General features: G+C 47.7%; 1 protein-coding gene across 3 annotated transcripts in view; it reads left to right on the top strand.

The window, feature by feature from the left end:
- Positions 1-2,270: 2,270 nt before the first annotated feature.
- The window catches only part of CCDC68 (coiled-coil domain containing 68), a 38,836-nt gene continuing 15,470 nt past the window's right edge, over positions 2,271-25,636 (top strand). The window contains exons 1-5 of one of the 3 annotated variants that reach the window (XM_077346806.1): positions 2,271-2,403; positions 8,659-8,716; positions 13,578-13,685; positions 21,095-21,237; positions 23,037-23,114. In XM_077346806.1, the coding sequence (XP_077202921.1) occupies positions 13,667-13,685; positions 21,095-21,237; positions 23,037-23,114 (240 nt within the window). In that variant the 5' untranslated portion in view covers positions 2,271-2,403; positions 8,659-8,716; positions 13,578-13,666. Of the gene's footprint in view, positions 2,404-2,516; positions 2,535-8,658; positions 8,717-13,577; positions 13,686-21,094; positions 21,238-23,036; positions 23,115-25,636 lie in introns of those variants that run through there. The other 2 variants (XM_077346807.1, XM_077346808.1) reach the window with 2 other exon arrangements.

Genomic DNA, 25,636 nt, shown 5'->3' with positions numbered 1-25,636 from the left:
GCCCAACAATTCTAGGATCTCCTGTATTGTACACATGCCATACAAGAAAGAAAGAAAGAAAGAAAGAAATGTGAAGATAAAAAGGAGAATGAGGCAAACCACTCTGGGGCAAAAGACAGGACATAAATCAAGTGAATACATAAGATAAAGTAAACAGATCCCTTCCTGAAACAACACTGGTGTGGAAATGCACCACATCATGCTTAGACATTACCTTCCTGGCATGAGAAAGGGCCACAGTCACTGCAGTGTCAGGAAGTATTTTTCTATTTTGTCTGTTTTTGTGTCTGCTGTGGGTTTAAACATGCAAACTCTGACCTTTCCGAAAAAGTCTCCTTCACTCATGAAACTCCAAATATCATGTCTGGACTTACCCTGATCGCTGATTGTGCAAGAGCCTCTGCACCACGAAGTGCTGCACAGACCAGATAATCTCACAGGTCGCTTGCTTGCACAGGTGTGGCAGCCTAAGAGTTGCACTGAGCTCCCCCAAGGCTTCGACCAAATGGATGGTCCACCTCCTAGGGGGAGGGGCCGTGGCTCAGGGGAAGAGCATCTGCTTGGCACATCGAAGGTCTCAGAGTCTCTCTTCCATTTGTTGGCGCCAGCTGTTTCCGCTGCCCCTCTTGTGTGACTCTGAGCCATCTCTGGCCACCAGCAGGTGATGCGTCTTTTAGCTCCATCCCATCCAAGCTATCCCCTGCTAAGACTATGCAGCAGGCAGAGTTGCCAATTGGCCAGGGGAGAAGCGAAGCCCGCTTCTGTCTTCGGACAAAAGTCTGAGCAAGCAGGGCTTGGTGAAAATATCGAGTCCTGTCCCACCCAAAGCTTCTCCTGCTGACGACTACAGGTCAGATGCCTGTTAAAGACACAGGAATAGGCCTGCCTCTTTTCCTGCTCATTTGGCAGTCCTGCTGTCTAGCCTGTAGCCTGCTGTCTAGGCTGCATCCTAGAATCATAGAGTTGGAAGGGGCCATACAGGCCATCTAGTCCAACCCCCTGCTCAAGGCGGGATCATAGAATCATAGAATCATAGCATCATAGAATCATAGAGTTGGAAGGGGCCATACAGGCCATCTAGTCCAACCCCCTGCTCAAGGCAGGATCAGCCTACTTGAAAGTGGAACTAATACGGAAGAAGTGTGGCAGATAATAATAATAATGATGATAATAATAAATTTTATTTTTAATTCACCCTTCCATAATGCTCAGGGCAGGGAACAACATAGAAATTACATGCAATTAAATGTAAAAACATTACATTCCTGGATGCTCTCAATTAAAATTCCCAGGCAGGGGTGTTTAGTAAGGAGCTACCTTCCCCCCTTCATCCCAGTGAGGTATAGCAGCTAAGCAGGCTAGTTTTCTTTTTTTTTGGGGGGGGTGATCTCAGGTTCGAATCCCCTCTTGGGCCATGGAAGCTGGCTGTGCAACCCTAAGCCAGTCATGCTCTCTCTGCCTATCATAACTCACAGGGTTGTTGTGAGGCTAAAATTGGAGGATAAACTGATTTCGGTGGGTTCCCATTGAGGAGAAAGGCAGAGTATAGAACAAGGACATCCATTAAACCCCCTTTCTATGTGCTTTTGCAGCTGGATTTCCTTTTGTGAAACATGTAAATCTCTATCTAAAGTGCACTGAAAGTGCATTATCCACTTATCCATTATCCACTTTATCCACATTATCCATTATCCACAAGAGACTCTGCATCCAGTGGATAACCTGCTTTCAATGCACTTTAGAAGACTTCCCATTACGCACACATTGGATTATGTCCTTCCAATGCACTTTAGAAGACTTCCCATTACGCACACATTGGATTATGTCCTTCCAATGCACTTTATAATCCTCCCTATTATGAACACATTGGATAAACCGCTTATAATGCACTTTAGAAGGATTCCCATTACGCACATGTAGCATTATGTCATTTTCAATGCACTTTGGAAGAATTCCCATTACGCACATGTAGCACTGTGCGCTTCCAATGCACTTTAGAAGGATTCCCATGACGCACACGTGAGATAATGCACTCCCAATGCACTTTACGCTCATACTGAACAATGCACTTTCAAGGCGCGTTAGCGGCTGCATCCCCCGTGCAGATCAGGCTAAGCGACTTCCAAAGTGTCCGGGAAGCGGCCCATGCCCACCAGCAGCCCCACCTCGCTCCCCCGACGCTGGAAACCCTCCCCGGCCTGGACGCTGCCCCGCGGCCAAGGGCTGCCCGGCGTGCGCAAGGGGCGAGGCGAGGCGAGGCGAGGCGGCCTCCAGGGGCGGGAGCGGGGCGGAGCCGGCCGGCCGGGGCTCGGGAAGAGCCGGGCAGGAGCGGAGCGCCGAGAGAGGCAGCCGGGCTGCGGGCTGGAAGGAAGGAAGGTCGCCGGGGACGCTGCGTGGACTGCGGTAAGGGGCGCCTGGCTGCGGCGGGACCCCGCGGGCTTCCCCCTTGTCCTTTGCGGCTCTCTGTCTCCTCCCCGGCGCTGATCGGACGGGGGTCTGAAGAGCAGAGCTTTTTCTTCCTAGGCTTCTCCCGGGTGGGTTTCGTGATGCAAAAGAAAGGCGGGGAAGCGGGGGGCTTTGCGGCGTTGCCAACCTCCCGGTGGGACCTGGAGCTCTCCTGGATTTCCAGCTCATCTCCAGCCGACGGAGATCAGCCCCGCTGGAGAAAAAGGATATTTTTATGGGGTAGTCAACCTGTGGTCCTCCAACTGTCCATGGGCTACAATTCCCATGAGCCCCTGCCAGCGAACGCTGGCAGGGGCTCATGGCAATTGTAGTCCATGGACACCTGGAGGACCACAAGTTGACCATCCCTGCTCTACGGCATTATGCCCCACTGAGACCCCTGAACAGCCCCCCTTCCCATTCTATCCCCAAATCTCCAGGAGTTTCCCAGCCTGGATCTGGGACCCCTACTCACCCCTTCCCCACCCTAAGAGGGTTCTGTGCATCTCGGATGCCTGCTTGTCTCAGTGGCTCACATCATTAATTCCCCCCCAGCAGTTTCAGGATGGCTGAATTTCCAGGTAGGTCAATGCCCGTAAAAGTCAATTGAAGAGGAGCCTCTTTGCAGTCCTTTAGTTCCTGGAACTAGGGCTTGAAGGCTCAAATCCCAACCATGAATCCGGAGGGCTGGAATCGCCCCTCCCCCATGAAGTCCCTGCGTAAAGTTCTAGGAACCTCAGTCTGCCCATCTGTGATATGGGCCTAAAATGGCACTCATCTCCCTGGTGCTATCCTGACCTCCTCAGGCTGGTGGACGTGAGGTGCCCTTGAATGCCTCAGATAGGCTGGAGACACGGTTGTAATAATGAAAAGACAAGCTGGAGAGTTGCAGCCAGTCTTAGGTGGGTCACTGTGCCTGGTATGTGGAGTGGTCTTGTAGAGCCCGATATCACCCAGTATTGGGTGCTAAGCGAGGCCAGTGCTTGGATGGGAGGGCGCTGAGGAAGACTCTGCAGAGGAAGGCTGTGGCAGGCCACCCGCTGCTTGACAGCTCTTGAAACACACACAGAGAGCTATGTTGACCTACAGTTGAAGACCATAACTTGAGGCTAGCAGCACCTTAAACACCAACAAGTTTTCCAAAGTATAAGTTTCAGAGTCAAGGCTCCAGAGGAATTTACCTGCGTCTGAAAATAACCTTTTCTGTCCATCCTGGATCCATGCCACCTGATTCTGGATGGGCGGGGAATTTCTGAATGTGTTCAGTGTTAAGGGTAATACCTTCTGCAGCTTACAAGAGGAACTTTAGTCTTCATATTATTCTTTATATGTACTCATTGTAGATTGTATAAGTTTGTGAGGTAGACAACCAAAGGCTGGCCGTAAATCTGTTTGAAATAGGAAGCTGTCTTGAACTGAATCAGGCCCCTGGTCCCTCATTTTGCCCTCTGACTGGTAACAGTTCACCAGGGTCTCAGGGCAGAGGTCTTTCACATCCTGTTAGCTGATCCTTTTTAGCTGGTGATGCCGGGGATTGAACTTGGGACCTTCTGCATGCCAAGCAGAGACTGTGCCAATGAGCCACAGTGTCTCCCCTGAACCCAGATATTAACTTCTGAGAAGGCCTACTTAGCATTGTTCTCCAAAGGAGCAATCCTACAGACACATATCTGTGAAGAAAAATCACCTCAGTTCTAGTCATATAAAGAGTTACATGGGCCACTGTCCACATGGTCACTTAAAAATGTGCCACTTGGTGCATACAAATTGAGTTGAGTAGCAACATGTACTGAACATATGCTGTTTCTTCCACATCTCCCATAGGCTTGCTTCAGGTGAAGGAATTTCAGGCATCTCGAGTTGTTTAGCTAAAAGCAGGAGAGCTTAAAAAGTAACTTGCTGGCTACAGTGTAAACCTGTAGTAACAGCCCTAATCCTCAAATGCAAACTTTCTCTGCATGCTGACCTATGGTGGTCCCAGGTCACAAAAGTTTTTATTTTATGGACCTTGTCAGCTGCTGTTTGTTTTCAATGCTGTGCCTGAACTGGAGGTACGTGCAGGTCAAAAGCCAGCGTGATGTAGGGGTTAAAGAACAGTGGAGTCTAATTGGAGGACCCAGTTTGATTCCCTGCTCCTCCACATGCAGCCTGCTGGATGACCTTGGGCTAATCTCAGTTCTCTTAGAGCTCTTGTAGAACAGTTCTGTCAGCCCCACCTACCTCACAGGGAGTCTGTGGCGGGGACAGAAAGAGAAAGAGATTTGTAAGCTGCTTTGTTAAGGGCATTTGTGTGGTGTAACTGGCAGAGTAATTTGTAAGGAATAACCCGCCAGCCACTGTGATGTCAAGATTTCACTAACGATTGTATGATTAAAAATTACAAAAAGAGAGAATGCACAATGTTTGGCTGCTAAGAAAAAAATGGTGCTTCAGAAAATAAGGCTGGTTTAAAATGTTTAAATATGCTTTTGCACAGGATCTGCGATTGTTGCAGTAACTACACAAATATTTATATTTTTTAATGGTTTTAATTAAGCATTTTGCTTAGGGTTGATTTTCTCCTTGGATTTATGTTGCTGGGCAAGTCCGGTCCCTAAGATTGCCATCCTCCAGTGACAACTGGAGATCTCAGAGTATTGCAGCTGATCCTCTGACAGAGATCAGTTTCCCTGGAGAAAATGGTTCCCTTGGAGGGTGGACTCTGTGGTCCATTTCACGTCACCCTAAACCGGATGTTATCCATTGGTGGCCCAGTTCTGATCCAGGAATCGAGGTTTCAAACTGTTAATTTTTTTTCCTGTTGAGCCGTCTCCTAAACAATTTGGCCATTTTAAACAGCGGCATGCAATTGAACAGTCTAAGGTGAGTGTTATAGGGCTAGACCGGTATAGCACTTCTCACTGGGTCTCAATGGTGCTATATTGATCTAGCGTTATAGCGCCCCACTTAGAAAATTCAGAAGACATTTGAGGAAGGTTGTGCAGCAAAATAGTGTAGGGGAAAATGCAGTCCTATTAGAAAGGTTGCAGACATATTGTACAGCATGTTACACTGAATCGGAAGCCCAAATAAGAGGCGAAAACAGGAAGAAGCAGTTTACCCCAAGAACGGCTCAATCATGCTTTGCTAACGGGATGCAAGCAGCTTCCTATGGGTAGGCAAAGAGAATCTGTTAGCAACCAGCCACCAAAACGGATTACAAGGGCTGTCTGTAAAGGGTCAAAGGCATTACATGCTAGTGTGATCCCTCGCTTCCCCAAACCCTCTATTTCCTGGGTTCCATCCCCTAAGTCTCCAGGTATCCCCAACCCAGAATTGGCAACCAGACATCCCCCAAGCTGACTTTTACATGTTCCAGTCTGTGATCCTTGGCTCTTCCCATTGGCTCATGGCTGTATTCCCACCCAAGATAAGTACCTTCAGGAGAGGGAGAAAAGCAGCCTAGATCAGGGGTAGTCAAACTGCGGCCCTCCAGATGTCCATGGACTACAATTCGCATGAGCCCCTGCCAGCGAATGCTGGCAGGGGCTCATGGGAATTGTAGTCCATGGACATCTAGAGGGCCGCAGTTTGACTACCCCGATTGACCTCTGCTTCTGCTATTTAGCCAACAGGATCTTCCTCCTTTACTGTCACTTGCATAGTCTCTGAACAGTATTCTTCCACCAAAACTTCTGGGAAACTATCATAATTTCCATTCCCATCACTAACTCAAGCTGCAAGCCATAAATTCAATGGTGCGCCTTTTATGGTCTATTTTACACGAGAAGTTAAGAGACAAATCCTGCCAAGTTTGACGCTGTGGATATTTCCTAGCACAGCCGTGCCTCGATCTGCAATCCGTGTCAGCTAGGAAATATACCCGAGACAGAATTTGTCAGGACTTGCAAATTTGGGTAGATCACTTGTTCAAAACAGTCTCTCTGCCATCAATTCATTAGTTAGCCGGTTGTTTTCTGTTAGCTCTTGAACTGTCCGCATAGGCAGTCCAGCCAATATAACCTGAAGAGGATTGTTGTAAGGATTTCCGAAGACATGGAGAAGAAAATACTTTGCCTACAGAAAAGAGATACAAACACTACGTAGGATTCTACCTGTGGGATGCAGGCTATTGTACTTGTGAACATTGTTGAGACTGTGAGAGCAGAATTGACAGGAGTGCCTATTGGACAGTGCCTGTGTTGTCATTGCAGGTCAGTGCCATTTTTATGTACTCACAAAAATTAATCTCATTCGAATTTGAGAAAAGGGCAAGAGTTCAATACCACCTTAAAGACAAACTAGCAAAATTTGTGGCAGGGTATGGGCTTTCGTTGCCAGCCCTGGGTTGAGAAATATGTGGAGACTTTGGGAGTGGGTGAGATTTGGGGTGGGGATGAACCTCAGAGGGATTTAATGCTGTACTCCAAAGCAGCCATTTTCTCCAGGGGAACTGACCTCTTTTGTCTGGAGATGAATTAGAATTCCAGGGGATCTCAAGGTCTCACCTGGAAGATGGCATCCCTATGTGAGTCCTTACTCAGCTCTTCTTTTGTCTGAACAAGTGAGCAGTTACTCACAAAAGCCCCACTTCTGCCACAATTTTGTTTGTCTTTAAGGTGTTCTGGTACTCATGCTTTTTTCCTGCTGCTACAGAGAAACTCAGAGGCCCATCTTGAACCAGAATTCCAGTATCTTCAAAATCAGAAGTCTACTAAAATCTCCTTGCAAGGTTAAGAGAAACATTGGAGGCTGGGATCATCTTTGCAAGGAAGAAACAATATTTTGTGTAGCTTACCAGAGGAGGCTGTAGTGTCTTGGCAAAACACTGAGGACTGCTGTGTTAGAGAGCGAGAGGTGGGGTTTTGCACCCTGCTTGTTACTACCTAAGGGAGTCTCAAAGCAGCTTACAGTTGCCTACCTTACCTCTTCCCCTGTTAGGTAGGTGAGGCTGAAAGCCCTGAGAGAACTGTGATCCAAGGTTCCCCAGCTTGCTGCATGTGGAGAAGAAGAATTGGTTCTTATAGGCCACTTTTCTCTATCCAAAGGAGTCTCAAAGTGGCTTCCAATCTCCTCCTCTTACCTCTCCCCACATCAGACACCCTGTGAGGTGGGTGAGGCTGAGAAAGCCCTGATATTATTAAAGAAGAAGAAGAGTTGGTTCTTATATGCCGCTTTTCCCTACCCGAAGGAGGCTCAAAGCGGCTGACAGTCACCTTCCCTTTCCTCTTCCCCCAACAGACACCCTGTGAGGCTGAGAGAGCCCTGATATTACTGCTCAGTCAGAACAGCTTTATCAGTGCTGTGACTGGCCCAAGGTCACCCAGCTAGCTGCATGTGGAGGAATGGGGAATCGAACCCGATTTGCCAGATTAGAAGTCCGCACTCCTAACCACCGCACTAAACTGGAAGGGGGGGGGGGATCAAATTCAGTTCTCTGGATTAAACGCCTCTCTTAACAAGTGCATTAAATTGGCTCTCCCTGGGCCCGCCCAACAAGGTTCAAAGTCCATTGGCTGCTTGCATAGCAAGGAATTCAACATTTCCTTGTGCCTAGTTGTTAATGTTGCTACTAACTAGATCGCTGCTGTTCTTGCAGAAATGGCAAATTCCAGTGCTCCTGTTTTCCTTTGTACTGGAATGGAGACGTGCTGGAATGGGAAGACTTATCACATGGGGAGAGTTACCACACGGCAGTTTAGTGCTCCTGTTTCAAACAATGATAGATCAAGAAGATCTCTGGATAGGAGAAGCTTTAGGGGTTTTGCTGCCTTACTTGGCAGGAAATCTACCAAATTATACTCCCAACTACAGTGTTCTTTGGTGTTCTCTGGTTTCCTTTTTCCACTGACCAGTCCTAGCATCATTGCTTTCTCCATTGAGTTGGATCGCATGATATGGCCAAAGTAAGTGATCAGAGTTTCATGATTTTGGATCCGGGTGATAGATCAGGCTTTACGCGCTGTAGTAATTCCTTGTTTGTGACTCTTGCTGTCCATGGAACCCACAGAAGCCTTTATATCAGGGGTAGTCAAACTGCGGCCCTCCAGATGTCCATGGACTACAATTCCCAGGAGCCCCTGCCAGCGAATGCTGGCAGGGGCTCCTGGGAATTGTAGTCCATGGACATCTGGAGGGCCGCAGTTTGACTATCCCTGCTTTATATTATAGCTAAATTGTGGTTCAACTAGTGTTACTTTGTATTAAAGCAGTCATGTCTCTCTTCTTTTTAAGGAAACTGTGAATTTATGTGGACCAATTTTGGAGTTTCATAAAGACTATTCAGCATTGTGTAAGTAAGCTAAACATCCTATCCTATTTATTTTGATTTTTCATGTGACAAGCATCATTGGTGTAGACGTTTCTTGTTTGTAATCACCATATTTCTACCTTAGCATAATATAACTGAGAAAGGTCATGAAAACGTGGAATCGACCTGACATATTGTGTTATCTTGGAATAAAGGAGTTAGAAGAAGAAAAGTTGGTTTTTCATACCCCGCTTTTCACTGCCTGAAGGAGTCTCAAAGTGGCTTACATTGGCCTTCCCTTTCCTCTCCCCACAACAGACACCCTGTGAGGTGGGTGAGGCTGAGAGAGCCCTGATATTACTGAAGAAGAAGAAGAGCTGGTTCTTATATGCCGCTTTTCTCTACCGGAGGGAGGCTCAAAGTGGCTTACAGTCACCTTCCCTTTCCTCTCCCCACAACAGACACCCTGTGAGGTAAGTGAGGCTGAGAGAACTCTGATGGGACTGCTCTGTGAGAACAGTATTATCAGGGCTCTGACTAGCCCAAAGTCACCCAGCTGGCTCCACGTGGAGGAGCGAGGAATCAAACCTGGCTCACCAGATTAGAAGCTGCTGCTCTTAATCACACCAGCAAACTAGCTCTGTGCTACTATATAGCCTATCTGTCATTTTTTTCGATTTTTTAGGTGGGGCCTGTACATCTTCCATTATTAAAAATGATCTCCAGACAACTGAGATGAAAATGGCTGGAGAAAATGGCTACTTTGAAGGGTGGACCCCATTGGAGACCCTCCCTTCCCCAAATCCCACCCTCTTCAGGCTCCAGTCCCCAAATCTCTGGGTGTTTCCCAACTCAGAGCTGGCCACCCTCTTTTTGCCATTGGCTGAAGAATTTCTTGTTTCATTGGTAGCCCTCAGCTGATGTTGCCCCTCCTCCCTGGTGGGGTTAGGTATATTTATATGTTTTCTTGTTCCTATATTTTCTGGGCATTTTTATTATAAAAGCTGTTTTAATGCCTCGTTTGCTTTGATGTTTGTTGCTTTGGGAACCCTATGCGAGTGGAAAGGTGGAGCAGAAAATAGTTATAAGTAAAAGTAAATGAAAAGAAGAAGAGTTGGATTTTATACCCCCCCCTTTTCACTGCCTGAAGGAGTCTAAAAGTGGCTTAAGATCACCTCCCCTTCCTCTCCCCACAGCAGACACACTATGAGGTAGGTGAAGTTGACAGAGCTTCTGAAAGAACTGCTCCGTGAGAACAGCACTATCCGGGCTGTGACTGACCCAAAGTCACCCAGGTGGCTGCATGTGGAGAAGCGGGGAATCAAACCCGGTTCGCCAGATTAGAAGCTGTTGCTCTTAACCACTACACTGCACACTCACTAGAAGCTTTCAACATAAGCAAAAATACACCTTCAAAATGTAACTCTTGCAGATAAAGCTGGTTGCAGACTAAAAGTTATGTGGCCAAGATCAAGAAAATACAGTCATTGGTCAAGAGCTTTCATCTGTCGTTAGAAGCAGAAGTCTTGTTTTGCTTCGGTTTCTCTACCTTTTTTGGCTAACACCAAGACAGCAGTGCCAAAATAGCAAATCCAGAGGAGGGTGCCCTTATAGCCTCTGGTCCTTATCGAGAGTTGTTTACCATCAAAATTGGCCCTCCTGCTCAGTCAACAGAGGTTCTGCAGAGCTGAGCTCATCTAGTCATTGTTTAGCTTTTCGTCTTCTAGCCCTGCTCGCCGGCATGGGGAAAGTTGGTCCTTCAGGTATCTTGGTCCTAGGATTTAAACATGAAGACCATGAGAGGCAAACATATGATGAAAGTTCCACATTTATTTTATGGTCGTAAAGGCTTCCGAACTTTAACTTGCTTATCAAGAACTCCCTGATGACTTAGCTTGTCAAGAGTTAAGCCATTTCTGATAGCACTGCTTTCAGATCATGAATCTTCATCAGATTCCAATTATGTCTTGCCTACAGCTGTTAAAAGGCACACCCTCCCTTCAGACTCTCCCTTCCAAGTCTCCCGGGACTTAATCAGCCGGAAGCCAATGGGGATAAAGGCGGAGTACGAATGAAGAAAATGAAATAAATGTTCTCTGTTTTAAATCAGGCAAACTTCTCCCAATGGCAAGTCTCTGGCTATAATCCAGCATCCATGTTCTGAATCAGTTGTGGTTTCTGGATTGTCTTCAAGGGCAGCACCACACAGGGCATGTTACAGTAGTCCAACTGTGAGCCTATGTGGCTGGCAGCATGAGTAGCCCAATTTGGCCTGATCTTTATAGGGCTAAGCAGGGCTAACAGCCATGGTCAGTATTTGGATGGGATGGGTGGTCATGTACCACCAAGGAAGGCGCGTTGCTTTGGGGAGGAAGGAAATCTCAAAGCAGCTCTACTGCTTTTGCCCTGAGTCTCCCATGACTGGGGTCACCGTGGGCCAGTTCTTGAGGGTAGCCATGTTGGTCAGTGGTACACCAGCTAGATCTGCAGACTAACAAAATAATCTGGGTATTGGTTTTGAAGAGTTAAAGCCCCCTTCGTCAGATCTTCATAAAATATTACTTGAGAATATTGTTGGTCTCTAAGGTGCAACAGAACTCCAATCCATGCAAGTCAACAATACAAACCGTGGCCACCACACAATGAACCAGTTTGGTTTAGTGCTTAAGAGTGGTGGCCTCTAATGGGGAGAACCAGGTTTGATTCCCCACTCTTTCCTCCACAGGCAGCCTGCTGGGTGACCTTGGGCCACTCACAATTTTTTCAGAGCTTTCTCAGCCTCACCTCCCTCACAGGGTGTCTGTTGTGGAGAGGGGAAGGAAAGGCAATTGTAAGCCTCTGAGACACATGAGGATTGCTGGGTGACCTTGGATTAGTCCCAGTACTCTGAGAGTTCTCTCAGCCACACTTCCCTCACAGAGTGTCTGTTCTGGAGAGAGGAAGGGACGGCACTTGTAAGCCGCTTTGAGATGCCTCTGGGTAGTAAAAAGTGAGATACAAAAAGCCAGCTCTTCTTCCTTTCAAACAGCAAGGCTGGATCCACTCAGTTCGTCTCCATATCAAAAGATGTTCAGAAGCTCCCAAGAACATTGTATTGTGTCAACAGCTGATACTCTCTCCCAGACAACCACGGCTGTGACGTCATTACCCTTCGGGGAACAGAGAAGAGCCATCTGTGATGGCTCATTTTGCTTCATTTGGTAGAGCAGAACATCAGTGTGTGATAACTGGAGGGCGTGTCCTTGTGGTGACATCCTGGGATGAGTAAAGAAACGCAAAGGCTGTAAGCTGATGTATCTCAAGGACTTTGTTTCCACGTGGAATGCTAATAGATCTCTGCTGTTAGGACAGGGATGATGCTATCAGCTTGTTCTTCTGAGAGGCTGAATCACTCACTGACATAGTACTCAAAGTTCTCCAAGAATGTTAAATCTCCTTGAGCAGGGAAACAGTCTAATCTGGGATACCAATATAATGGCCATACGTCAATTAAGAAGAATAGATCTATGGATATTACCTATGATAGCTAAGTAGAACCTCTATTCTTAGAGGCAGTACTCTGAAGGCCATGTTGGAAACAGGATATTGGGACTATATACAATCTGTCCTTGGCTGTATTTAGCCATTCTAGGAAAGACCAGGCTTTCTCAACCAGGGTTTTGTGAAACCCTGGGGTTTCTTGATGATCCTGGGGGGGGGGGTTCCTGAATGAGTGGGAATTAATTGATTTTTAAAAATATATTAACTTTGTTAACCATTTATTGGGTGATATAACCATATATATGGTCAGTGATGGGCCTGGAAGGGTGGAAAAGGGAAGGAGCTCAGGTGGGCATGTCCACAGCTCTACTTCCCAACCATATTCTACATGACCGTACCACTTCTGGGGTTTCTTGAAGCTTGAAGAATGTTTCAAGGAATTCTCAATAGTAAAAACGGTGAGTAAGGGAATTTCAAACAGAGCTGCTTAATGTCTCCCCCACCCTTTTTCATGGCACGTTCTTCCTCAAAAATTTTTGGAGAACATTCTAAGTTGAGTGCTATAGCATTAGAGCGATATAGCCCTTCCATATTACAGCGGCACTATTGAGATGGCTTGGTGCCACTGAGGTATGTGGCCCAATGAGCTACTTCTCTCCTCCTGAATCCACGTAACAACAGCCTCGATCTCACTGTGTCTTAATGATGCCACCGCAACACCGAAAAGTGCAATACTGGTCTAGCGCTACAGCGCTCAGCTGTATGTAACATTCTAAGTTGTCAAGAATGTTAAATATATGTTCTAGGAAGTTTGCTTTATGAAAAAGGGAGGGGGGAGGAAGGCAGCCCTGTTCGAAGCGCTGCAGACCACGGAGATTCAAAAGCGCAAAGAAGAGGTGGAAATGGAAGAATGGCTCAATCGCGCTTTGCTAACTGGATGCTGGTAGGTTTGTATGGGAAGGTGAATAAAATCTGTGAGCAGATGGCTACTCAAGTGGCTGTGTCCGAACTGACACACAAAATCCATTAGCAACCAGCTCTCAAAACAGATGACAAAGGCTGTTTGGGAGAGGCCCTGGGTTCATATCCCGTATTCAGCCATGAAGCTGCAAGCTCATCACCCTCTCTTAGTTAAACCAGCTTCACGGGGCTCTTGTGCAGACATGGGGGTCAGTGGACACCACGTACATTGCTGTGCCCTCCGTGGAGCTGGGTGGGAGAGACTCGGATAGCAACAGGAAGGGGAAAAAAATCAAGAAAGCTGGCAGCAAAAACAAGGACATGGATTTCAACGAGGAGGAGTTCAGTGTGGAGAGAGGAGAGGAAGGATGCGATGCCGGGCAGGGGCAAACGGTTGTGTGGAACCGGGATTCATTGCTATCTATCTGTCTTCCTGTCTTCCTTTTGTCCTCCCCCTTTCAAGCCTTTTGGTTTCGATTCCCTCGGGACCACTCCGATCAAGCCAGCTCCCCGCCCGGCTGTGTTTCAGGAAGGAGCAGTGTCTCTTTCAACATGAGCCATGAAAAGACAAGTATGTAATGGTGCTGTTTGAGAGGCGAGGACTTGGGTGGGCCCAAGGCGGTGTCTATACTTATTTTTCAGACATTCACAGAATCCCGCAGCCGTATGCTCCCCTGGACAAAGAGAGAGAGGGGTGAGTTTTGTAACCAGCATTTCCACCTGAAGGTTGCTCTGATAAGTCTCCAGCCTTGTGGGTTCCTAACCTGCACCTGGTCGAGCACCGGTACCTGCTGGACCGTCCACTTGGCTAGGCCAAGTCTCCGTCCGGTGATGGGGTCCTGAATCCCAAGGCATTAAGCACTAGGCTACAGCAGCAGGATGGAGGCATACTTTGGGAAACCAAGAAGCAACTTCAGGGTAGAACCCACCTAGTCAGGTGATCAGGAGGAACCAATCCATGCAAGTCGTGGCTCTTTCACTGCTCTAGTCATGAGGAACCAACAAAGCAGCTGGCCTTCCTTCAGTCTGTAAGAATGTCTTTCCCTCTGTTTATCTGTCCTTCGTAAGCCCTGTCAAGTTGCAACCAGCTTGTGGAAGCCCCAGGAAGGGGCTTTCAAGGGTAGTGAGAAGCCGAGGCAGTTTGCCATGGCCTTCCTCTACAGAGTCTTCCTTGGTGGTCTCCCATGCAAGTCGGTACAAGTCCTGTCCCTTCCCAAACTCTGCCCCCCCCCAAATCTCCAGGCATATCAACACAGAGCTGGTAACGCTAAAGACATGGGAGTTGTTGGCTTAAAAAGAAGAAGCTGTACTGAATATTCAGACCTGAGACTAATTCCTCAAACACTGGATGTCACCCTTGTACCACAAACACATTGTCAGAAATCAATTTTGGTTGCTTGGGCAGGGATTTATGTTTGCTGCAAAAGGGCCAGCAGTTTGTTTTCGCTGGGAAAAAGAGCTTTTCTCGGCCTGGCCAATAGGACCCCCCCCCAGTGTCTTCACGTAAGAGAATCAGCTATTGCTGCTTGCATGGCCAGAGTCCATGGGGCAGGACTCGCCAGGGGGTCAAACCGCTACTTTTGTATTGCAAAAAAACAAATGTTGGGTCTTTGCCGAGAATTCCGTATCCTTAATGCTGAAATTAGAGCGTTGGAGGCAGACAGAAACCCTGACCTTGTTGAACAGACCTGTTCTTTCAGTGCCTTTCTGGTCTCCTGGCTTCTGCCTCTCTTCTGTCACATTTGACCTCTCCCCTTTTTTGCCCTCACTGACCCCTGCCTCATTGGAACTTTCTGCCATTTAATTTGATTGACATTTGATTCCATTTGAGCTTTCGTGTGCATGCAGAGCCAGAGTTGTGTAGTGGTTAAGAGCGGCAGCTTCTAATCTGGAGAGCCGGATTCGAGTCCCTATTCCTTCACATGCAGCCTTGGTGACCTTGGGCTAGTCACAGCCCTGATAGTGCTGTTCTCACACAGCAGTCCTGCCAGAGCTCTCTCAGCCTCACCAACCTCAAAGGGTGTCTGTGGTGGGGAAAGGAAGGGAAGGCGATTGAAAGCTGCTTTGAGGTTCCTTGGGGCAGTGAAAAGCAGGGTATAAAAAATGATTCTTCTTGTATTTTGTCTTCAAGGTGAAACCAAAGTCTCAGAACTTTGTTCTGTTGCTTCAGCTCAACACAGCTACCCATCTTCATTCAATTGTTGTATTTCTTGATTATTTATTCATTTATAGCCTCCCTTTGTCCCTAACGGGGACCCAAATTAGCTCACTTCATTCTCCTCCTGTCCATTTTGTTCTCACGACAACCCTGCGAGGGAGGTTGGTCTGAGCATGCGTGGCTGGCCCATGATCATCCTGTGAGCTTCCTTGACTGATTGGGGATTCGAACCTGGGTCTTCCAGACCCTAGTTTGGCACTCAAGCAACTACCCCCAGGGATTTTCAGCCAGGGTTCCCCCTGGGGTTCGGCAAAAGCTGCCTGGGGGATATACAACCTTCCCAAGAAGTCTGGATAGCCGCTGACATCACTGGACATCACTGGGGCAACACTTTCTCCACCAGGGAAACAGTAAGCGATTGACCAGTCAAGTAGATGGTTTCCACATCTGGAGAGCCAGTTTGGTGTAGTGGTTAGGAGTGCGGACTTCTAATCTGGCATGCCAGGTTCGATTCTGCACTCCCCCACATGCAGCCAGCTGGGTGACGTTGGGCTCATCACAGCACTGATAATACTGTTCTAACCGAGCAGTAATATCAGGGCTCTCTCAGCCTCACCTCCCTCACAGGGTGTCTGTTGTGGGGAGAGGAAAGGGAAGGCGACTGTAAGCCGCTTTGAGCCTCCTTCGGGTAGAGAAAAGGGGCATATAAGAACCAACTCTTCTTCTTCTTCTTCTTCTTCTTCTTCTTCTTCTTCTTCTTCTTCTTCTTCTTCTTCTTCTTCTCTCTTCTTCTCTCTTCTTCTTCTTCTTCTTCTCTCTTCTTCTCTCTTCTTCTTCTTCTTCTTCTTCTTCTTCTTCTGCTCCCTGTTTTCTGCATATCAGGAGAACTGACCAATTTGTCTGTTTTGGGAAGTTTGTTGAGATTTTGGGGGTGGAGCCTGGGGGGTTACGGAGGGGAGGGACCTGTTGTGGGCCTAATGCCAGAGAGATCAATGCCCAGAGCAGCCATTTGCTTCAGGGGAATGGATCTGTGTCCTCCAGAGACCAGTTGTAATTCCAGGAGAACCCCAGCCTGGCTAGTCCTTACTAGACACCATGATTTTTTTCAAAATGTGCAGTGTACCTTTAAATGTACATTTGTATGGGCTGAGCTGAGCTGAGCTGAGCTGCAATTACTTCTTGTTTTGCATGTGTGTTTTCTGTGGCATGCACACCGCACACTCTGACCTCTGGGTTGGTCAGTTTTTGCATGGTTTTAAAGAACCACAACATCTATCTGACCGGAGGTCACAGCATCACCCCTCCCTTCCCCAAACCTGAGACTCACCCAGGGACACATCAGGGACTGGATGCCTCACTCCATCTTGCTTTCAACCATCTTTCAGATGTCTGCCTGCCTCCAACCTAAGCAGGTTTGCAGAACTAGCCTTCTGGTCTGCTGAACTGGAGCACCCTGCAAATGCATACAATAGGGGTATTCAACCTGTGGTCCTCCAGATGTTCATGGACTACAATTCCCACGAGCCCCTGCCAGCATTTGCTGGCAGGGGCTCATGGGAATTGTAGTCCATGAACATCTGGAGGACCACAGGTTGACTACCCCTGGCATACAATACAGCTCCCTCCACTTGAGCGCTCAGGGGTAAGGAAGAAGGAGAAGAGCTGTTTTTTAATACCCTGCTTTTCACCAGCCAAAGGAGTCCCAAAGTGGCTTACAAACACCTTTTCCTTCCTTTCCCCACAACAGACACCCTGTGAAGCAGGTGAGGCTGCGAGAGCTCTGAGAGAACTGCCCTGTGAGAACTGGGACTGGCCCAAGGTCACCCAGCTGGCTGCATCTGGAGGAGGAATGGGGAATCAAACCCGGCTCTCCAGGGCTCATTCTGCACACCTTGGATAGATTATCCTGTTCCGCACAGGAAAGTCCGGCTGCAAAAGGACATTGATAGTACCTTTTCGGAGTGGAACCAAGAGTTTGATCCTGCAGTTAAACGGCAATTTAATGGGTGTTCTGCTTGCCTGCAAACCCAGAAGTGTGACCTCTCTTCATTTCCTCTATGAGGGCATCTCACTTTACACTGGAAATCTTAACCATGCTATTGACCGAAATCTGCAATATATGTAGGTTTTTGCCAAACTCCAGGCAGCTCGCAAAACCCAAAGTAACTTGCAAACGCCTTTCTCTTCCTCTCCTGGCAACAGACACCCAGTGAGGTAGATGGGGTGGAGAGAACTCTAAGAGAACTGCTGAGACACCTGTGACTAGCTCAAGGTCACCCAGCTGGTTGCATGTGCAGGAGTGGGAAATCAGACCCAGCTCTCCAGATTAGAGCTTGCCAGTCTTTAACCACTACACCCCCTGGCTCTTCCTGTGCCAGCATTTTGCTCTTGCACCTGCAGTCTTGAGCATCAACGATTCAACAACAAAAGACCAGTAATAATAATATAATAATGAGCTGTAAAGAATGATAATAACGACAGTCATAACCACTGAGACAACCGTAACAGCTAAAACGCCAAGATCTAACTATCTATTAAATTTAATTACATCGTACAAATTTTTGGGACATGGTGATGTCAGTCATTCGGTCGAGTTCGGGACAAGTGCAAAAGTAATAGTAGGATCCCTTCCAGCCAAAAGGATCTGCAGCTCACAATGGGCTGGGGGACAAACCAGATCCTTTACAAAGGGAGAAACAAACATGGTGCTGGAGCCATGAAATTTTGGACAATCCGATAAAGGAAAGCCAGGAGGAAGGAAGGATGTTGGTACTTATATGCCACTTTTCTCTCCCCAAAGGAGTCTCTAAGTGGCTTATGTTCCTCTCCCTACAACAGACACCCTGTGAGGGAGGGGAGGCTGAGAGAGCCCTGATATTACTGAAGAAGAAGAAGAAGAAGAGTTGGTTCTGATATGCCACTTTTCTCTACCCGAAGGAGTCTAAAAGCAGCTTACAGTTGCCTTCCCTTTCCTCTCACCACAACAGACACCCTGTGAGATGGGTGAGGCTGAGGGAGCCCTGAGATTATTGAAGAAGAAGAGTTGGTACTTATGCCCCTTTTCTGTACCCAAAGGAGGCTCAAAGCGTCTTACAGTTGCCTTTCCTCTCCCCACGACACCCTGTGGGGTAGGTGAGGCTGAGAGAGCCCGGATATTCCTTCTCCGTCAGAACAGTTTTATCAGTGCCGTGGTGAGCCCAAGGTCACTCAGCTGGCTGTGGGGGAGTCCAGAATCGAACCTGGCATGCCAGATTAGAAGTCCGCACTCCTAACCACTACACCAAGCTGGCTCTCAGAGTGTTGGAATAGGACAGGCTTTCTCATCTGATTTTCATGAAACTCTGGGGCTTCTTGAGGCCCCTGGAAGGATTTCCTGAATGCATGGGAGTTAGTTTGTTAGTTAATTTATATAAATATTAATTGTATATGGCCGATGTTGGGCCTGGAGTGGTTGGGAAGGGGAAGGGCCCTGGCTGGACATGTACACAACTATGTTTCCCAACCATATTCTGTACAACCGTGCCACTTCTGGGGTTACTTGAAGCCTGAAGGACAATTTCTCAATGTAAAAATGTTGAGAAAGGCTGGACTAGGGTCTAGGAGACCTAGGTTCAGATCCCCGCTTGTGCTTTGAGTGTTTGGTGGGTGGCCTTGGGACAGTCACAGTCTCTCAGCCTGTCTACCTCACAGGGTTATTGCTGCTGGAATATGCCAGATCTGTAGGGTGCATGATTCAAGAGGATATCAAGGATATCCAACAGGGGACATTGGGAGAGATGCTTAGCATATTTAGATTAGGAAATCCTGGTATTTTCAGATCTCCTCCTACATCTTGGTTGGCTCGACTAGAGACTTCCTGCTCCTTCGAGCACACTTCCTCCCTGGTTGCCTCCAGAACAACAGTTAGTCAGTTAGACTGTTAGGGCTATCTCTTTCCTTTCTCCTTTAAAAAGCTGTTGGTTTCTCAGAAATGCTATTTATTCTTTATGCAGCCAGTGCTGCACACGTCATGAACATATTTAAACTCTGAAAACAGCTGCGAGGACAGAAAAGGAGGAGAGAAGAACAGTAGAAGTTATTTTGGGTCACCATTGGGGGAAACGTTGGGGTATACATGAATTAAGCAAACAAATAAAACTTTAGAATAGGAAGGCTTCCTTGTGTCTGTTAGAACTTTGGGAGGGAAGGTTCCTTGGATGAGGAGTCAAATCCTTGACACTTTAATCCCAGATAGGTGGGTAGGTGTAGACCCAAACATCATGGCTTATCTGAGATCTGAACTTGAGTATCTCCAGTCAAATCCACACCCATTTGAAAACAACCAGTTAGAAATGAAGAAGAATCAGCACACATCCTTCCCCATCCCCTGTTTCCCTTCAATGTTACCCAAATTGGCTCAACTTATAAACTTGGTGTAGTGGTTAAATTACTGGACAGAAAAACTGAAAGTCATATTCTCACTCTGCCGTGCAATTTGCTGACTGAGCTTGGCCAACTCCCTTTCTCAGCCAAACTCACAGCTGCTACCTTGTGAGGTATGAACAAAATGGAAGGCAGGAGACGTGGGACACTTCAGGGTTTCTGGAGAAAGGGCAGGATCAAAATATACTGAATAAGTAAAGGGCTTCCAAAGGGCGTTCAGGTTTTGGAACGTTTCCAGGGAAGGGACAGCACAACTGCTCTCTGTCATCTTCAGCAGACAATGGTTGTTAAGCGGTGGTATATATGGACCTTCAGTTATTTGTTTGTACTTCTCCTGGATGCTTTAGGCTGGTCTTGCATCATGCAGGGGGTTGGACTAGATGGCCTGTGTGCCCCTTCCAACTATGATTCTGTGGTTGTCTCTGTTGATCTTTGTCTGAATAAGTTCTGCATTTATTTGACACAGTGGTTATACCATCGATCATAGACAGATGCGGTGCTATGGCCCACGACACCTCTCTCATATCACTTTCAACAGAGAGCTGGGAGTGACATGAGAACATCAGAAGAGCCCTTCTGGATTAGACTAATGGTCCATCTAGTCCAGCATCCTGTCTCACGCAGTGGCCAGCCCATTCCTCTGGATGGCCAACAAGTGGGTATAGAGGTTATGGCCTCAATAAGAACATCAGAAGAGCCCTGTTGGATCAGACTAGTGGTCCATCTAGTCTTGCATCCTGTCTCACACAGTGGCCAGCCAGTTCCTCTGGAGACCCAGCAACAGGGCACAGAGGCCAAGGCCTTCCCCTCATGTTGTATTCTGGGTGGTTTGCCAGTGCCTTCCCCAGTCATTACCGTTTACCCCCCAGCAAGCTGGGTACTCGTTTTACCGACCTCAGAAGGATGGAAGGCTGAGTCAACCTTGAGCCGGCTGCTGGGATTGAACTCCCAGCCTCATGAGCAGAGCTTTCAGACTGCATGTCTGCTGCCTTACCACTCTGTTCCACAAGAGGCTCATTGAGAAGATTAGTGCCTGTGAATGAGAGAGGTATTGTATCCTGTAACACTTTACATCCCTTTAAATTATTCTAATTTAGAGCGGTCAACTAGAGGAAGCTTTTAGTTCATCTGAATGGCTCTAAGGAGACATAAAGGAGAGGTACGTAAGTTGGGCCTCCACCATTGGTGTTTTTGCAGAACAGAACCATTTTCGAGAGTTGTCAGGACACCACTTCCTGCTAATGTCATGCATTAATGAATTTCTGATCATCCTCTTTCCTCATGACTTGCTTCTCCCGTGTTGTCTGACTGCCAAGACACCGTCATGGTTCGTTGGTTGGACTTTGAGTTTCTGTTCCATGAAAGAATATTGAATCAGCCTTTTTGGTCTTTTCCTGCAGGACACCCCAAAGCCCTGATAATGACCACCACTCTAGTGTTGACCCAGCACGTCTTAAGAGAGGACCGGGGGAATGAGGGAAATTATCTCCTGTATGGATCCACTGCCTCTGAGATTACTGAAGAAACGGAATACATAAAGCAGGTATTCTGTTCTAGGAATGTATTTTAGTTGAGTATTTATGCCTCCTGTTTTCCCACAATCCGAAGTACGTCAGAGTGGGAAAATACTGAACCTAAGTAAGATGGTGTGGAATTGTGGGTAGCTTATTGGGTTAATGAGGAGATCAGCCATGGAGATACTCTAGAATTGGTTTCAGATCAGCCGTGAAGATACTCTAGAATTGTTAATGGGGCTCTTCCTTCTTCTAGGAATGTTCCAATAGGTTTGTTTGCTTGTTTGGTTCATGCTTTTGTTTAGCCAAAAAGGGTTTTAACCACCAAAACACTGGGTTTTGTGTAGAACAGGAAAGCAAAACAACCCCCAAAACTTCCTGTGAAGCATCCACCACAAGGTCCTTCATAAATTCATTCCTGAATATCTCCATGTCTATACAGCAGATCTGGCCACCAGTCTATCAATTGTGTGAACATCACAAAGCAGAAACTTAATCTTATCAGTAAGAGCAACTGTATTCACAACTTTCCAAGGAACTTCTGACTTGGCGTGTGTAATCAGGACAGTGTCCTACATAACGACAAAGGCTTTCAGTTTGAACGAACAGGAGTCCAGTAGAATCTGAAAGACTAATTAAATGCATCCCAGTATAAACTTATGCAAGTCAGAGCTCATTTCAGAACCCTCCACCTTTGAGCTGGTACTAGGCTCTTGTGTTGGTATTTATTTTCTGCTACAGACTTACCCGGCTCTTTACATAACCCTGGATTACTTTTAGTTTTGGCCATACTGTGCATTCATAAACATCACTCTAACATAGCATCGGAAGATGTGTTGGGGGGATCACTGGGGCTTGAAATTGGGGTCATCGTGGGCGGGCAGGTGGTTGTGAGTTCCTGCACTGTGCAGGGGGTTGGACTACATGACCCTGGAGATCCCTTCCAACTCCTTGATTCGATGTGCACATGTATACAGAAGCTTATCTGTTCCACTATATATTTCTGGTAAGGCCTTGGAGGAGGAGCATGTCTCATGACTTAAGTGCCCCTCAGCGCTTAACACCCACTCAGGACGGCTGTCCCACCCCTGAGTGCCTCCTCCTCCAACCGGCTTGCCTGTCTGTCCAGCAGCCAGCCAATCACCTTCCATCCCCCACCCCTGACCACTCCCTCCTCCTTCCACTTCCCTCTGAGGCTCGGAGGCTGCAGATCCCTGCTGCATGAGAGCTGCCCCTGCTGGAGAGTTCCCTAACAGCTGCCTACAGCCTTTCCAGGTCCTCAGGGGAAGGGGAGTCCATCCATAGAGTTCTTCCACTCCACCCCCCCCTTATCTAGCACCTGTTGTATTCCTGAATGCAAGGGGCCTGGGCCCTAGTACCTTGAATAAAGCTTTGAGGGTCTTAAAGGGGCCACTGGACTCAAATGTTGTTCTACCATTTTTATATTTCCTTTCTAAAAACTGCACAGTTTATATCAGGGGTAGTCAAACTGCGGTCCTCTATATGTCCATGGACTGCAATTCCCATGAGCCCCTGCCAGCAAACGCTGGCAGGGGCTCATGGGAATTGTAGTCCATGGACATCTGGAGGGCCGCAGTTTGACTACCCCTGGTTTATATGTTACAAATATCATTGGTAATATTTGTACAGAATAGGGTTGGAATGCTGAAAATAATCATAACTGGGCATCTCCAGGCTTGAATCTGGCAGCTCCACTCACTGCAATCCCACTCCCTGGCTCTCTCTCTCTTTCTCTTTTGCAATGACGAGTTTGTTTCTCCATTCAGGGGAGCCTCAAAACCTAATGGCGTTTGTTTTCTTCCGACAGATCAGATCCACGCTGGCTAAAGTTCAGCCTCTGCTGTGTAAAAACCACGCAGTTGCAAATGGCGTCCTGGATTCAAAGGTATGGGAGGCTTCTGGTATTAAAAGACATGACGTATCCGTCGTGCTTGGCAGTGTGAGATATGAACGTAAATCAACGTGATCCGTGGTCAAAACTTCAGTCTTGAGATTTTTGAAGGGATCATAAGATAATCTACAGCCATCTAATCGATAGCAGGATTTGTGTCCTTTAAGGAAAGCCTGTTTTTTAATATTTCCTCTGTCCAATGACACCCCAGAATTGAAGTCAATTAAAAAAACCTTTGGCCTTGCAGATTTAAAACGAGCCATCATTGATTGATTAAGTACTTTAAGTACTGAAAGCAACCTGGTGGGGAGTGAGGATCGCCACAAGAAGAAGAAGAAGAGTTGGATCTTATATGCCGCTTTTCCCTACCCGAAGGTGGCTCAAGCGGCTTACAGTCGCCTTCCCATTCCTCTCCCCACAACAGACACCCTGTGGGGTGGGTGAGGCTGAGAGAGCCCTGATATCACTGCCCGGTCAGAACAGTTTTATCAATGCTGTGATGAGCCCAAGGTCACCCAGCTGGTTGCATGTGGGGGAGCACAGAATCGAACCTGGCATGCCAGATTAGAAGTCCACACTCCTAACCACTACACCAAACTGGCTCTCAAAAGCGGCTGTTTTGTGAGGGATTTTGCCCCATTTTCTGAAACCCCCAAAGTGGGGGAGGGGAGCAAGACCAGAGCAGGGACCCCCCCCCCCTGGCCCCAGTGGGAGTCTGGCATCACTAGGCTCCATGAGATATTATTTGCCAGGTGATATGGTTGTCCTTCATAGAATGAAAAGTTTCAGCGACCCATTTCCACCTTAAACCATTAAAAGGGCAACACCATTTTTTAAAAAACCCTGGCCTGTTGGCAATCCTGCCTGTAAGCCATAAGGCCAGGGCCAAGGGCCCTTTGGCTCAGGGTTCCCCAACGTGTTGCCCGTGGGCACCTTGGCACCTGCTGACCGCCAAGTGCCTTTAGAAAGTGGGATGTCCAGGTGGAGTTTTTGCCCAGCAAGGTTTCCAGCTGGTCACAGGACATTGGGTTGGCTGTGCAGGTGTTTGTTTGTTTTTTAAGTTGCTTGTCACTGTGTGACTGAAGGTCAACTTCAGTCCTTTTGCAGCTGTCTCTACCGCCATCATCCGTTTTGTGGGGTTTGGGGCAGGAAGGGGCCTCAATGGGGTATCCTGCAATAGAGCCCACCCTCCATAGCAACCAATTCCTCTCATCTGGGAGGCTGGCAACCCCAAGGCTGAGCCAGAATTTCCTGGCCAGTTCTTTCTTTCCCCACAGTCAAAATAGGGACCGTCTAGAATGGACAGCAGAGCCTCTTGTGGCGCAGAGTGGTAAGGCAGCAACATGCTGTCTGAAGCTCTGACCATGAGGCTGGGAGTTCGATCCCAGCAGCCGGCTCAAGGTTGACTCAGCCTTCCATCCTTCCGAGGTCGGTAAAATGAGTACCCAGCTTGCTGGGGGGTAAACGGTAATGACTGGGGAAGGCACTGGCAAACCACCCCGAATTGAGTCTGCCATGAAAACGCTGGAGGGCGTCACCCCACGGGTCAGACATGACTCGGTGCTTGCACAGGGGATAAATTTACCTTTACCTTTACCTTTACCTTTACCTTTACCTTTAGAATGGTCAGCATCCAAACCAAAACGCTGACAGCAGCCATGTTAGGAGCGTTTCGCTGTGATGTGCAGATATTAAATGCTTAATTGCCTCTCTGCTCAAAAGTGCTGCGTTCACCGTCCATTCAGAACAGGAGAGCAATAGGCAAGCAACCCTCTAAAGAAAATACAAAAAAAAAACATCCATTCCCATTTATGAAGTTGCTGCAAAAACACCCTGGATTAAGCAGCCCTGGGCAGCTCGACCACTTCTGAACCGTTGCCCCGGAATGCCCCCTGAACACATTTTTTTTGTCCTTCTGGCGAAAGGCTGCAACTCGCCTTTCGCCCCCACATCGCAGTCCGACTCATTAAACCAGCGATTGGGTGGCCTTTCTAACCAAAGAGCAAGCGGGATGTTCGTTACAAGAAACGCGAACGACCTTTGGCTTTGAGCAGCAGAATGCCACCGGTTTGCAGAGACGGCCATCTGGCCAACTGCACTATTCTGAGGGCTAATTAATCTTGTAGGCAGGGGGGGGGGAACGATCCCGGGGGAATCAAAAGCTGTTATTTATCAGCTCTTTTGTGCTCAAGCTTTCAAGCTCTGAATCCCCAGGGAGCTGAGCCAAATGGAATGCAATCTTTGGGACCGCCGTGGGTCGAGAGAGGAAAGAGGATCTTTTGCCGAGAATCTCTCACAGGGCTCGGTTCAACGGGGCTACGAAGATGGGGCAGAGGTTTTGTTACACCAAGTTCACCCGGATAACTGCTTTGAAAGCTCTTGACCAGAAGCCTCGAGTTAAATTGTGTATATCAGTTAAGGTAAAGGTAAAGGTGTCCCCTGTGCAAGCACTGAGTCATGTCTGACCCTTGGGGTGATGCCCTCCAGCGTTTTCATGGCAGACTCAATACGGGGCC

The sequence above is a fragment of the Paroedura picta genome, chromosome 7 (assembly GCF_049243985.1).
Source record: "Paroedura picta isolate Pp20150507F chromosome 7, Ppicta_v3.0, whole genome shotgun sequence".
NCBI classification, from domain to species: domain Eukaryota; kingdom Metazoa; phylum Chordata; class Lepidosauria; order Squamata; family Gekkonidae; genus Paroedura; species Paroedura picta.
Note: the sequence above shows the minus strand (reverse complement) of the source record. Positions and strands in the feature narration are given on the sequence as shown.